The 13,634-nt window shown below is 36.6% G+C and overlaps 2 protein-coding genes across 2 annotated transcripts; one reads left to right on the top strand and one right to left on the bottom strand.

The window, feature by feature from the left end:
* Positions 1–6,582, top strand: LOC137388598 (large ribosomal subunit protein mL53-like). Its single transcript, XM_068075078.1, has 3 exons — positions 1–196; positions 5,932–6,044; positions 6,192–6,582. Exons 1-3 carry the CDS (start codon positions 39–41, stop codon positions 6,320–6,322), a joined length of 402 nt encoding a protein of 133 aa, XP_067931179.1. The 5' UTR covers positions 1–38; the 3' UTR covers positions 6,323–6,582.
* A 582-nt stretch (positions 6,583–7,164) lies between these two features.
* On the bottom strand, positions 7,165–12,333 carry LOC137387538 (uncharacterized). Its single transcript, XM_068073991.1, has 3 exons — positions 11,799–12,333; positions 11,062–11,202; positions 7,165–7,895 (listed from the first exon to the last, which is right to left on the bottom strand). Exons 1-3 carry the CDS (start codon positions 12,331–12,333, stop codon positions 7,510–7,512), a joined length of 1,062 nt encoding a protein of 353 aa, XP_067930092.1. The 3' UTR covers positions 7,165–7,509.
* Between the last annotated feature and the right edge of the window lie 1,301 nt (positions 12,334–13,634).

Below are 13,634 nucleotides of genomic sequence, written 5' to 3'. Positions count from 1 at the left end.
GCGTATAGGCGTTAAATTATTATACATGTATTTTCAGCATGAAGTATGGATTCAAGTATATTCCGTTTGTGGGGCGCTTAAGCAGTTTTAATACAGATTTTTATAATACGTTGAAAACTTTGCAGCTCAACAGTGTTGCAAAAATTGACATGAAATTGGACCCATTTTCCGGAAAAGATATAACAGAATCTCTAAGGTTAGTATATATGATACTAATCAAATATGGCGACTCGGAGGTTTCATAGATAACTCTATATAAATATCTCCTTTGGTTAATCGATAGTCGCAATCGGAGCAACTAATTTTTTCTTAAAACATTCAAATGCCTATTCAAAGACTATTGACAAATTACAACAATGAGTAATTGCCGGTACCCAGATGAAAATCATAAAATTAAGAAGCACTTTAGGTCATGCGCACGGGATCAACTTATTTTGCTATGAAAAAGTCAAATGACAAAAACGAGCAGACTAGCGCAAACATCGATGTAGAGGAGGGTGGGGCACGTTGCAGCAAAAATGAATTTTTGGGTATAACATTTCCCTAAAATATTTTAATACAATGTAGATCATCACAAAAAATGCAGAAATATGTTTTACATATGTATGCTAAATGCCAATTCTGCTGGTTGTATACTTTTCACAAAAGTACTAATTGCATAATTGGTGTGTCAACGTGTTTCGGTAGGGGCTACGTTGAAACACCCTATGGGGCACGTTGAAACGTCCTTGATTTTCGTAGTACATTTTAGTTTTAGAATTGGGTTTTCTTGAATTTATTTTTAGCTAAACAATTCAAATTTCGACTAATTATCTGAGCAAGAAAAACTTGAAAAGAGCTTGCTATAAACTTTAAAACACTGTGTACAACAACAACGACAAACAAACTTCCACAGTAAAACAAAACATATATATATGTAGTGTTTGAAGTGTAAGGGTTGTTATGGGGGTACTCTATAGTAACAGGTAGGCGAGATGACTCTCGGGCCAATGGTCCGCCTAAGCCGTGGCGCGGGGAGAGTCCGAGAGGGGCGCCGGAGCGCCCTCTCGGTAGAGGGGATGTGGGGGAGCTCCCCCACAAAATTTTTTTGTAAGATAGTCTGTCTTATACCTAATTTCTACAGCTTTTCAGTGAGAGAACAAATATTTTGCGATGGTATAATTAATGGTATAATTGGTATTATTTTATTACACAGTAAATTCATCTTGAGTGCTTAACTTCACAGATATATTCATTAAAATGGAAATGAAATGAGTTTGGAAAAAACAACCAGTGCAACAAAAAATAAGAAGGGAAATTTCAAGTTGTCCATAGAAAGTCAACTACTCAGGAAAAATGAGAATGGTTTAATTTTTAAGCAAGCACATACAGCCTCATCTTTTAACATAGACACAAAAGGAAACCGAGCAAACAGAGACCACCTTAAATCTCAATAATATCACCCATTAAAGGTGTGCCCCAAATAGCTAAGAAACCCGCGGGTCTAAAATTTAAATTTTAGACCTCAGACTTCCATCATTCCTAATCATCTAAGATTAAGCTTAGGCTTGATGTAGTATTAGCATAGTTTAGGTAATGAGTCAGTCAGTTATACATAATACATTATTTTACAAGCATTGCCTTGCACGATATTAAATATTTGGTGTTGTGTGATACACATTACACTCTTCATCAGATATTCTGGAAAAAGCTTTGTGATTAATTGAGGTTTCATAATAGCCTGTGCACCTGATGTGAAAATGCTACCCCTTCCACTTGAAAGCTATTTGTGGTAGACCTTTAAATAAACTGAGAGATTCAAGTTGGCATCACAATGAAGGTAAATGATCCTACCATTTCTTTGCCATAATTCCATCATTTTTAGTGGCACAGCTGTGATCAGCTATCATTTCTAGTTCAGGTCATAATAAGTAAGGGATTTATAAGTTTCTAGTGTAAAAGGTATGATCCAATCATTTCTAATGTTAGTAAGATAAGTCAATCACCTATACTCTCACCAATAATATACAGCTTCCTACAGGGGCTGTATATCATTGCTCTCACTCACCTTTAAAGTAACTATCAATTGGTCCGTGACGTTTCATTATTAATCAAATAAGAATGATAATGAAGAAACACTTTGCTTTAGAACTTAAAAAAGTTTTCTGAGAAAGTTTATTTTAGTTTAGCAAAAGACCAAAAAAATGCCTGTACATGCAATAATCTAAAGCTATTTGATGATGTCTTTGAACAGGTGACAAGGCCGTCCATTGATTGTGTTGCTTGAAGAAAAGTTGAAGGAATTTATGTTTTTCACAAGGTAGCATAGTTGATTAGCATTTGAGGTAGCATTTTATTGCATTTTAATAGTATATGAGCAAACTAATGTTAGGGGATACGCTTTCCAGAGAGTACCCCCATTATTTCTTTTTAGGGATACGCTGTATCCCTGCGTATCCCCCTATTTCGAACACTGTATATATGTTGATCTAAAGATCAAACTTTCCTTTCTATATATTAACGTATGCAGTCATGTTATCAATATTGTCCAGAAATTTATGGGTTCACCGTGAGTATTAACTTTTAGCCATGTCTTCGAGGTTTGTATCAAACAGCAGTTTTAATGCTACTCGAGCTGTTCTCTATAAGAATAGAGGGCCAAGTTGCGACATGTTGCAACTTACTCCTCTATTCTCATCATTAAAACGTGTTGCAACTTTCCCCATAACTCTGGTGCTTCAACGGGCCCCAAGTGACTTTGAGTAACCAAAATGTTCATCCCAACTCAAGATGATGTAATTTCATAAAGTTGGTGGGTGCATTGTGAAGAGAACATGTTTATAGCAGATTCTACTGACTTTTATTACCATGGGACGATGTAAAAATATGTGCAATTCTTTAAATTTGGATACAAAAATAAAAAGGCGAAAAATTATCAAGAAATTTTACAAAATCATGGCTTTCCTAAATTGCTGTTCTTTTCATTTCATGCAATTAAGATATCTCTTAAGATGACCTAGAAAGCTCTTTAGTTAGTGAGGTAAGAATTTAAAATGATGTAAACAATCAATAATTTTGAGGAGTGTTTCAATGTACCCCGGATTGTAATGTGCCCCACTCTCCCCTACTTTCTGAGGGTTTCAACCTACTGCCAGTCATTGGTTTCTCTTAAAACAAGTTTAACACAGTTATTGGAGCTGGTGCTTAATCTTGGAACGCACAAGAAATTCTTTTGTGCATATGTATGGAATGTCTGCTTGACTTGGTGTTCACAGAAGGTTCAATACAAGACCATGTAAAACCTTTTATAGTATTTTCATTGTTTGTCCAAAGCTAGCCTACATTGTATAATAGAGGACATTGTTGTCAATTTTCTCACGTTTTGTTCTTTTTGCCCTTTTTATGTTGTTTATGCGGTAAATGAATGTTTAGTTGAAAAGGTAATGGTCAAAACTATTGTTGCCAGGCTATTAGTCGAATTCATAGACTATTAGTCGAAGTTGAAGATAATTGAACAAGACTTACATTATAATGATCCAATCGTTTTGCTGCAATTCATAACAAGTACACATATAGCGTAGTCGTGAAAATCAAAAGCTTTTGCAAGCGATTTCACTATATATAGCCTGTAAAACAAATAAAAATGCAGGTCGGTAAAGTTGTGGTAGCTTTCGACAAACTAAATTTTACATAGCAACTTCGATCTTGAATCAGAGAAACACACAATATGCTGTTCATGTGTATGTTATTACACCCCTATGCTACAAAATCTCATAAAAAATGAGTTGTATGCATATCAAGATAGTGTGTGAAGTAGTTTAATGGTAAAGCAGTTGCGACCTAGCATAATAGTACTTTGGACTAATGGGCTGGAGTTTTGACCAATAGTTTAAATTTTATAATCAAAACTACACTCTTGACATAAGACTTCAATTTCGACAAATGGCCTTTCGGCCAATAGAGTTTCAGCAAAATAACCATAAATCGTTTATACTATGGACTATAGATTTATGCATTTGTATCAAATAACCGCTTATTACCCGCATGTGATCTCTTAGTATAGATCTCTTTTGTATTCATAATATTTAATATAGTAATGGAATTGTTACTGAATTCACAAATATCAGTAGGAAGCAATGAAGGCCATTTCAACAGTCAAACAACTTAAAAAATTCATCAAAGCAACTTAAAATTCTAATGCAATCTGGCACTCATAAAAATTTTTTCATAAATCAAAAATGGTTCATCGATAGCGCTAGTAGTCTCTTTCTTGTGATAGCATACAAGTATATATATGTATATTAATAGAGGAATGCCCGGCGTTGCCCGGGTGATAAAAGTCTTTGCACAGAAAATTTATTTTTATTTAATATATAACAACAGTTACCATTCTAACTTTCAAACTACATATCATGAGAAAAGTGTTTTGTACAGGTCTAATAAATTTTAAAAAATAAAATAATTATAAAAAGGTTTAGATGTAAATGAGAAATAATTAGCAGGTAATAGCTAAATTAAGTCTGTTTTGCTACGATTACAATTAAAGATGATTCGGTAATGTTACAATTAATATGAACTGAAAAAAACAAAATAAAAATTCTGAATATATTGAATTATTAATAACAATTTGTGCATAGAAGTATGTCTGTGCATAAAAAAGGTTACTGTTCCAGCAGAAGCTATCCATTAAAACTTTGAATACAACAATACTGGTAGCTCTCGATACTGGTGCAAATGTAAAAATGAGATACCGGAATGTCTGTCTGATCGAACGGAGATAGAATGTAGCTATTCCTACTCGAGATAATAAAATTATTTTCGTGAAAAGTATTGGCCTTTACTGATTTAGCAATTGAACCGTACGAAAAACCAGAAATAGAAGCTCACGAAAAAACATCGTGTTTCATAGAGTTCGTAGAGTTTCAATTAATACATTATTTAGCGTGTAAAATTGGAAAAAGAGTGTATATAGTAACAGCTATGAATTGTAAGAACCTTCGTAAACTCATGGTTAGCCAATTGCATTACAAGCGTGTGGTTGCAATCTTCGTAAATTGAAATCTAGCACGTAGCTAGCGAGCTTTTAATTCCAAGATTTTAATAGCTATAGCTGGACATACCGAACTACATGCACACAGACACACAAACTTTGAGATTTATATATATATAAATTGAGTGACAAACATTTTATGACTTGATCTGTAGTTATCAGAACTGTTTGCATGTATTCAAGGTTACAAGTTAAATTGTATAAAGCATGGCTTCAGCAAGTTTTGATCAAACCACATAAATTGTCAAGCCTCATTCTTTTGGCTGCTAGTAGGTGTGGAGTTAACATAAGTTAGCTAAAAATAGCATTCATCATACATTGTTGAACATGTACAACTTTAGTTTTGCCAAAAAACCGTTTGTAAATCGTTAAAACACATGGTGTAAGATAGCCTTTTCGCGCACATGAAGACCAAACCACTAACTTGTGAGGTGATGCTATATACAATATTTGTGTCCTAAAAATGAAAAATCAGTGACTTCCTAAGTTTTTAATTGTAAAACTCGAACTCTAGATAAGCTATGGAGATTTGGCAGTCTCTGTGCAACCTTATTCGATGCAACAGGAGTTCAAATAGAGTCATGGCGGTTTATTGCTTAATTCCTTCACAGTTGAATCACATGGAAATGTGTTAGAAGCCAATCTAGAACGAAACGCAAAACTAGTTATACAATTTCCCAGTATTCTGACACCTCGATTTCAAATAGGACAATGTATTGAATGGATGCACCCTACAAGGAACAGTTATAGTTGCTCATTTGTATTCATTTTTTAAAACTAAAATGTATTTGTAGTAAGGAGCTGCCATTTATTTTGGCAGATATAGAATAGTTAACGTCTTCGTACCTTTTGTAGCATCTAATGGGTGAAGCTGTCTAAACATGCTCAATTATGCATTGCAGGACATTCGCATTTCATATCGATACCCCAAAGATCAGACAGACCAACTATAAGTGTGGAGTCAAGCTCAATTTTGTCTGTGACAGGTCTGAACCTCAAATGCACGTCAAGTTTAGTAAGTTCACTAGCTTAGATTCTTCTATCCAACTGTCTTTGCTCACTGGTATGCCCCGCATGTCTCACAATATGTAATGAGCTAATGTAAGTCTCACTAAACCAGCTGCAGCAGAATATCATTAGCAGGATGTTTGTTATCTTATAGATAGTGGTCAGAAAGCTCTGTTAAAGACGAGCAACCTGAATGCTCTAGAGATAGCCCAAGAATTTAAAGTGTTGTGCGACATACAAGAAAGGAAAGCAGATGAAGCACAGGCTAAGAAAGGCCGGCGATGATGATAATTTTCCTGTGGAGTTGCTGAACAGTTGTTAATGTAACAGGCCTTAGCGGACCAGTACTCGCTCTCTACCACATTGCCAATTCAAAGTTTGTTTGACAGAGGCAAAGCATACGTGTGTACATAGTCAAATCTTGTCTTTGAATATTTCACAACTGTCTCCTGTTCAAACACAATTTAGTTGAAATTTTTATGATTGTTGTTTTTGCATATATTTAACACCCACCATATTATGCTAATAAACTTATATATATAATACTTGGACTGCATCATTTGTGTACATGAAGCTTCATCTTTTAAAAGCACATTTCTGCACTCAGTATTTATACCTTGGTGAGACTACAAATCACCTTAAAGGGTGCCTAGATGCCTAACGAGTTAGTATTTTACATTACGTAACAACTAAAATGTTTAAAATATTTTAATGAATAATATGGCGCTGTGTGGTACTTAGAATATTTATCATTGAAGACACTGAAAACAACAAAATTAGAACAGCTACAGTAGTAAATATTTCTTAACCCTTTGTTGTAATGCATAAGCATGTTAAGGGTTGCACATGGTGAATGCTGTCGCTCTTAGCTATAAGACGGCTCAGTATGTAATACAAACTGAAGATAAGTTTTTGTGAACATAGACAGGACACTTGTCAGATGTCATTAAGCAGAAGTAACCAACAATCTTACTTCTTTAAGGTACCTGCAGATGCATGTAATAGTAGTCAAGTCAGTTGGTACATTTGACGTCATATAGGAATTGTCTCAGTCATTGAGTCATTCTCTCCCTTGAGTCAGCGATAAGTGAGAAGATGAAAATAAGATTTTCTCATTCATTGTTTTAATTTACAAAAACACTGCTTACACTCAAGGAGTTAGCACAAAGCATTTCTGTTAATGATAATGATATGCCGGTATGCCTATACGGCATATCATATACGTTTGCTTATACAAAACAGCAATGACTAACTGTGCATGCACACTAGCAGTGGCGCGTTTGCATAGGTGCATTCACTCTAACAGTTTGGCGTGATTGTATAAGTGTGATCATGCTGTTAGGCTTCCATTTTTATTTTAAATTCATGTTGTTGAATGGAATTGGCTGGCCTACTGGTGATAGTATTGCATTATCCCATTCATATGGTGCTTGCAAGTCCCTCATACATGATCATGTATTCACCTTACATATTCACCCTACATATTCTCCTTTTTTGAGGGCTTCTGTCTCAAAGCCCTCCCAGTGGCTGTTGTTGAGGGGTTTCATGAATCTCTCTAGCACTCCCTTTAAAACTATCCTTTCCGTTTCACACAGAGGATCTGAGACCACTTCTAGATTCTTCCGAGCGTTTTCTCGACTCGCTGTGCTGATTAAACAAGTAGCGCAGTCAGGCTGTTCCAAGCTGAAGTGTAAGGCTAAACGAGATATGTCTACTTGCTCCTCTATGCAATATTCACTGGCTTTCTTGCATGCATCTACTATATGAGGGGTGTAGAGGGCTGCAGGGTGCCAGTCTGGTGGTCCTCGATTGGTCAGCAGGCCCATAGATGTTGGTGATGCGTTAATTATGCCGACACCTGCAATGTGATAAAAAAATATCTGTCATTACCTTATTTTGTTGTTGTAAATAATATATTGATGGACGAACTGATAGATACATCTCTTCATTGCAAGTTGTCAAATCCATATCCACATTCATGCAACTAATGACATGCAAGACATCGGTGTCAAACAACTCATAGACAGGCTCAGAGTTCGTTACACATTTAATCTCGAGAAGCTGTGCTTAGCTAGGTTCACCAACTTGTGGTATACTGCAACAATACATGATTGCTGGGTTATTAACTAATACAATGGTGAAGAGAAATAATTTATCTTAGTTGTGGATCAGTGTAATAATGATCATAAACTTTTCTTTATATAATAAATTTGTTCCATGTTTACAGCGTAGGCTTTAAATAATCCTAAGATACAGGAATTACAAAATTTTGGTTTTTTCATCAGCATATTGTATTTCTATGTTATGTATCAAACAAAAGTTCAATTGAATCAAAATTAACATTATTATATGGAGCTGAGACCTGCACAGTGTACCAAATGCAAGTGAAGAAACAACACGCAGTCATGATGAGACAACTACTCAGCCTAATGAATCTCACCTGGAAAGATAAGATCAATAACACCGAAATTCTAAAATGAGCTGGCCTCCCATCCATGGCAAACATTACGATAGAAGAAGGGTTAAGATGGACACGTGTACAGGATGGGGGGTCAAGGGGCCAAGAGCGGTTACCAAGACAACTATTATATTCACAACTATACGAAAACAAGAAAAATCAGGGAAGACCCAAACTAGGGTGCAAAGATGTGGCTAAGCGCAACATGAAAAGAATTAGACACAAACAGAAGGCAAGAGGTGAGAGACAGAGCTGCATGGAAGTCAGTGATAAAGCCTAAACCAGAAAAGAGTCGTTGTCAAAATGCATGACTGCAAGGGAAAGAGAGAGAAAGACTAAAAGAGAGACTGAGAGAAGGAGTGGGAGGGAGAAAGGGATCGGGAAAGAGAGAGAGAGGTGGAGAGTGGATGAGGGAGGGAGAAAGAGGTGAAAAGTGAGGTGGAAAGAGGGTGCGAGAGGGAGAAAGGGATCGAGAGAGAGGTGGAGAGTGAAGTGGTGAGAGAAGGAGGGAAAGGACGAGAGAGAGGGAGGGAGAGAACGAGAGAGAGGGAGGGAGAGCGGGAGAGAAAGGGAAAAACTAAACATGTGTAGCTGATGTTATTATTACTGTTCCTTTATCTTATTATCTAGGAAAGTTGCCACGCAGGCCACCTCATTACCAAAATCAGCGCTATGACTACAAAGTGTCTGTTTATAGTGTGAAACTGCATGTGGTAAGGTAATCTTCAAGGGTGTATTTACCTGTTGAGCAGCTGTAAAAGAAACCTTATGAAATGTTGTGCCACTGATTTGATGGCATAACAAATGAGCTTTTTGTCATATTTCCAGCCATCATCTACCACCTAAAGTCATGTGCAAAAGTATGGAGCTGCCTCTAAATTATTTACTTAATTATTATTTATTTAATTCATGCATTTATGCAATCTACTAAATAATTTTCAAAGGTGAACAACTCTTTGACCAAGTTGGTGGCTCTTAAAAGGACTGTTTGGTGTATAATTACTCTCTAGGCCATAAGAGTGTCTGGAGGTAATTACTGAAGCTCGGTTACCTCCAACTTCTTTCAGTTAGACTAAAGGTAATTGTGGTAGTCTCAAGACTTGATTGGCCATCCTTTGTTCTCCATGACAAGCCGAGCGATTGGGCATCGATGCAACCAACTTTTCTAGTTCGTTTGGCTCAACTACTTTGTGCCAATCTCGCACAAAGCCCTCCATCAGCTCTTTCTTAGTCTTGTGATTAGTCTTGTTTAGTAAAGCTGCCATACGCTGCCACAGATTTTCAATATGATTCAAATCTGAGCTCTGAGCTTGTCATGGCAATGTGCTGACTCTCTCTTGTTGCATCCACTTCTAGACTTTCTTAGCAGGGTGACAGGGGCATTGTCATCCTAGAACCAACAGTCAGTTGAACCTTCACCAAACAATGCCTTAGCACTTGGTAACATCTTACTTTGCTTAATTTTGACATCTTTTACTCCGTTCATCATACCAAGTACAAAGTCGAGCCGTCCAACTTCTAATGCCGTCATACAGACCCCAACCATCGCTGATGCCGGGTGCTTTACCATGGGAGTAATACGCTATGGCTTAAAAGCTTCTCCTGGTCTTCTTCTAACAAACTGCAAACTAGAATGGTTAGTAACAGAAAAGGTAGAATTATTGTAAAAAAGCACTCTTTTCCACTGGTCCACATTCCATGTCTTGTGCTGGCATGACCACTTTAATCAATTGCGCCGTTGTTTCTTTGTCACCTTTCTTGCTTTGCAGCTCTTCAACCCAGCAGCAATTAGGCATCTGTTAACTTTAGATGATTGCGCTTTAATATTGCTTGTACCCTGCCAGTATCTGGTTAGTTGATTGCTAGACTTGCTATGTTCTGTCAGGGAAAGCCGCACCAGAGTTCTGTCTTCTATACAAATGCTCTTTCTCGGGTGAACAGACCGTGGTTCATCTTCGGTACTGCGAGTCTCGTTGAATCTCTGGATGACACTCCAGAGATTCACACTCCTTTTCTTGAATAACCAACTCTTTTAGCAATTTCTCGCATAAAAATTCCTTCTTTATGATGAAAAATAATGGTTGGTCGCTGTTCTGCAGTAGTTTACGTAGTGAAAATGTTACTAATGAAAATATTGTACAACGAATGCACAGAATGTCAAAAGTTCTCAATTTTATATCTTTAGGTACATAACAATTGCCAAACTAAACTTCAAAGATTTTGCAATAGTGGCTTGAAGAGATGGAATTAGGATAATTACTTGTACTCACTTCCTATTATTATAAATACTAAACTTATTTGTGTGAAAGTGCCATGTCCTTTAGGAGATAACATAAGTGAAGTAAATTTTGTAATTATGTTTCAAATGGCACCATCTTGAAGAAGAGACTGTGAGAATTAAAATGATAACCTGTTTTGTTATATTTGAAATAGTTCTCTTTGTTCTATTAGGAATTGAACTCTGAGTTCACTCAAATTCATAGGGTGGCTCCTTACTTTTGCACATGACTTTATCTCTTTACTAAGGGAACGATTATAAGAACTAAATCCAATGTTGCTGTGTTACCTCGGCTTGTGAAGAAGTCTTTGTATTCTAGAAGTGCTGTATCATTCATGCTATACCGACAGTAGGTCAGGACTGTGTCTATCTTTACACTGCTTCTTAGCACAATCTCCTTCAGGACACTCAATGGATACCCAGTAATTCCTGTAGGGAATACCATAGGCACCAGGATTGCTTGTACAGAACTGTGTGATACCATAGACATTGATAATATTAGTGTAGGAGTGTGTGATGCCATATACATTAAGAATATTAGTTAAATACTGTATTATGCCATATACATTGGTAATATTTAGGTATTACTGTATGATTTCGTAAACATTAGGAATTATAATGGTGCAGTACTGTGTGATACCATAGACATTGATAATACTAATGCAGAACTGTGTGATGCCATAGATATGGAGAATATCGGTATAGCACTATGTGATGCCATAGACATTGGGAATAATGATGAAGCACTGTAATGCCATAGACATTGATAATGCTTGTGCCACCCGTGTGAAATAACAGACGATGATAATGCTTGTGCAGTGAGCCCTACTATGAGATACGATAAGCAAGCCCTCGATGCTGGTGGAGTAGTAGGTGATATTCAACAGCCACTGGCTGAGGAATCACCTTACCTTAGTTGTATATGCAGCCTATCTGAAGATAGGCCATATATCTGCAAGATCTATAGAAGCTATTTGGAATTAGCTAACCAACTGCATGTATTACTGGTTGTATTTAGTAATTACCTATATAGCGAGCTTTGCCTTCATCCTTGACCTTTTGTAAGGCAGGAAGAGTCTCCTCCAGGACAACTTCGAGAGAAGGAGCAAACTCTACATCATGAGCTTGAATAATGTCCACATATGTCAGACCAAGTCTCTGTAAACTTTCCTCTACGCTAGCCAAAGTTCCTTCATAGCTAAAATCAAACATCTTTGATGGTTCAGGCAGGTAGCGCCCCACCTTTGTAGCAATATAAAAGGATTGCCGAGGAATATTCTTTGCTTTAAATGCTTCTCCGAGCACCCGCTCAGACTTGCCGTGTCCATACCATGGTGATGTGTCAATAAAATTGACACCATCTTTAAGGAACGTCTCAAGAGCATCATACCCCTCACTGTCATCTGTAGGTCGAAACACTGATCCCAAAGCGGCAGCCCCAAAGCTTAGATAGGACACTTCCATGTCAGTGTTTCCAAGCCTACGATACTTCATGTCTCCCTCCTTTGGGTTTTTGTTGTGAAAAGAAGGAACAAACGTTCTAACTGTTGTAGCATCCATATTCACTAACTCTATGCATTTGCTCTGCTAGTTTACATGAACAATGTTTACAGACATTAGAGATAGCCTGGTCACCTATGACCTTTGTGATTCAGGGTCATCTTCTGTCCTGGAGAATTGCGGATGCAACACAGTTTGCTGTCATTGGCTAATTTAGCTGGCAGAAGCACGGAGGATTTACCTTCGCAATGACTTGCCATATTGACATTGCTGTTAAATACAACCGATGACTGCCATTTATGATGGTTATTTTCTTATCTAAAGTTGTACAAGCTACAGCTAATGCAATACTCATATGCAGCCTACAGATAATGTACAAATAAAGTAAAACTCATGTGCAGTCTGCATTTTATGTACAGATAAGATACAGCAATTGTACATTCCACCATGAATGTACAGCTAAGGTACAACTCACATGCAGCCTACAGATAATGTACAGTCAAGGTACACATCGTGTATAACCTACAACTAATGTACAGCAAAGGTACAACATGTGTACAACCTAAAGCTAATGTGCAGCTAAGGTACGACTCCATGTGCAGTCTACAGCTAATTTACAGCCAATTTACATTTCATAATTGTAAATTATGCAAAATTTTCAACCAAATCTGTTTTAGTGATGAGCACACACATATTATTTACACTGGTTGCAAACATAAACCTGGTGGTAGTTGTACAGAATATTAATATTCTCACCTCATACTTATGTATACGTAGACACGATACACTACTTATGTATATGTAGACACGATACAGTACTTATGTATATGTAGACATGATACAGTACTTATGTACAATGTATATACAGACACGATACACTACTTATGAATATGTAGACACGATACAGTACTTATGTATATGTAGACATGATACAGTACTTATGTATATATAGACACGAAACAGTACTTATATATATGTAGACACGATACAGTACTTATGTGTATGTACACATGATACAGTACTTATGCATATGTAGACATGATACAGTACTTATGTATATATAGACACGATACAGTACTTATGTATATGTAGACACGATACAGTAATTATGTCTATGTACACATGATACAGTACTTATGTATATGTAGACACGATACAGTACTTATATGTATGTACACATGATACAGCACTTATGCATATGTAGACACGATACAGTACTTATGTATATATAGACATGATACAGTACTTATGTATATGTAGACACAATACAGTAATTATGTGTATGTACACATGATACAGTACTTATGTATATGTACACATGATACAGTTCTTATGCATATATCCACGTAATTCAATCTTGT

This window comes from Watersipora subatra, chromosome 2 (genome assembly GCF_963576615.1).
Source record: "Watersipora subatra chromosome 2, tzWatSuba1.1, whole genome shotgun sequence".
NCBI classification, from domain to species: Eukaryota; Metazoa; Bryozoa; class Gymnolaemata; order Cheilostomatida; family Watersiporidae; genus Watersipora; species Watersipora subatra.
The sequence above is the reverse complement of the archived record's forward strand: the minus strand, read 5'-3'. Positions and strand labels throughout refer to the sequence as shown.

Bases quoted from the DNA above. Each gene is read 5' to 3' on its own strand.
- LOC137388598 (XM_068075078.1), top strand. From the start codon at position 39: ATGAAGTATGGATTCAAGTATATTCCGTTTGTGGGGCGCTTAAGCAGT. The intron at 197-5,931 runs GTTAGTATATAT...TATGCATTGCAG, and splicing joins GATATAACAGAATCTCTAAG to GACATTCGCATTTCATATCG. The intron at 6,045-6,191 runs GTAAGTTCACTA...GTTATCTTATAG, and splicing joins TCAAATGCACGTCAAGTTTA to ATAGTGGTCAGAAAGCTCTG.
- LOC137387538 (XM_068073991.1), bottom strand. From the start codon at position 12,333: ATGGATGCTACAACAGTTAGAACGTTTGTTCCTTCTTTTCACAACAAA. The intron at 11,203-11,798 runs GTAATTACTAAA...TATTCCCTACAG, and splicing joins AGGCAAAGCTCGCTATATAG to GAATTACTGGGTATCCATTG. The intron at 7,896-11,061 runs GTAACACAGCAA...ATCACATTGCAG, and splicing joins AGACTTCTTCACAAGCCGAG to GTGTCGGCATAATTAACGCA.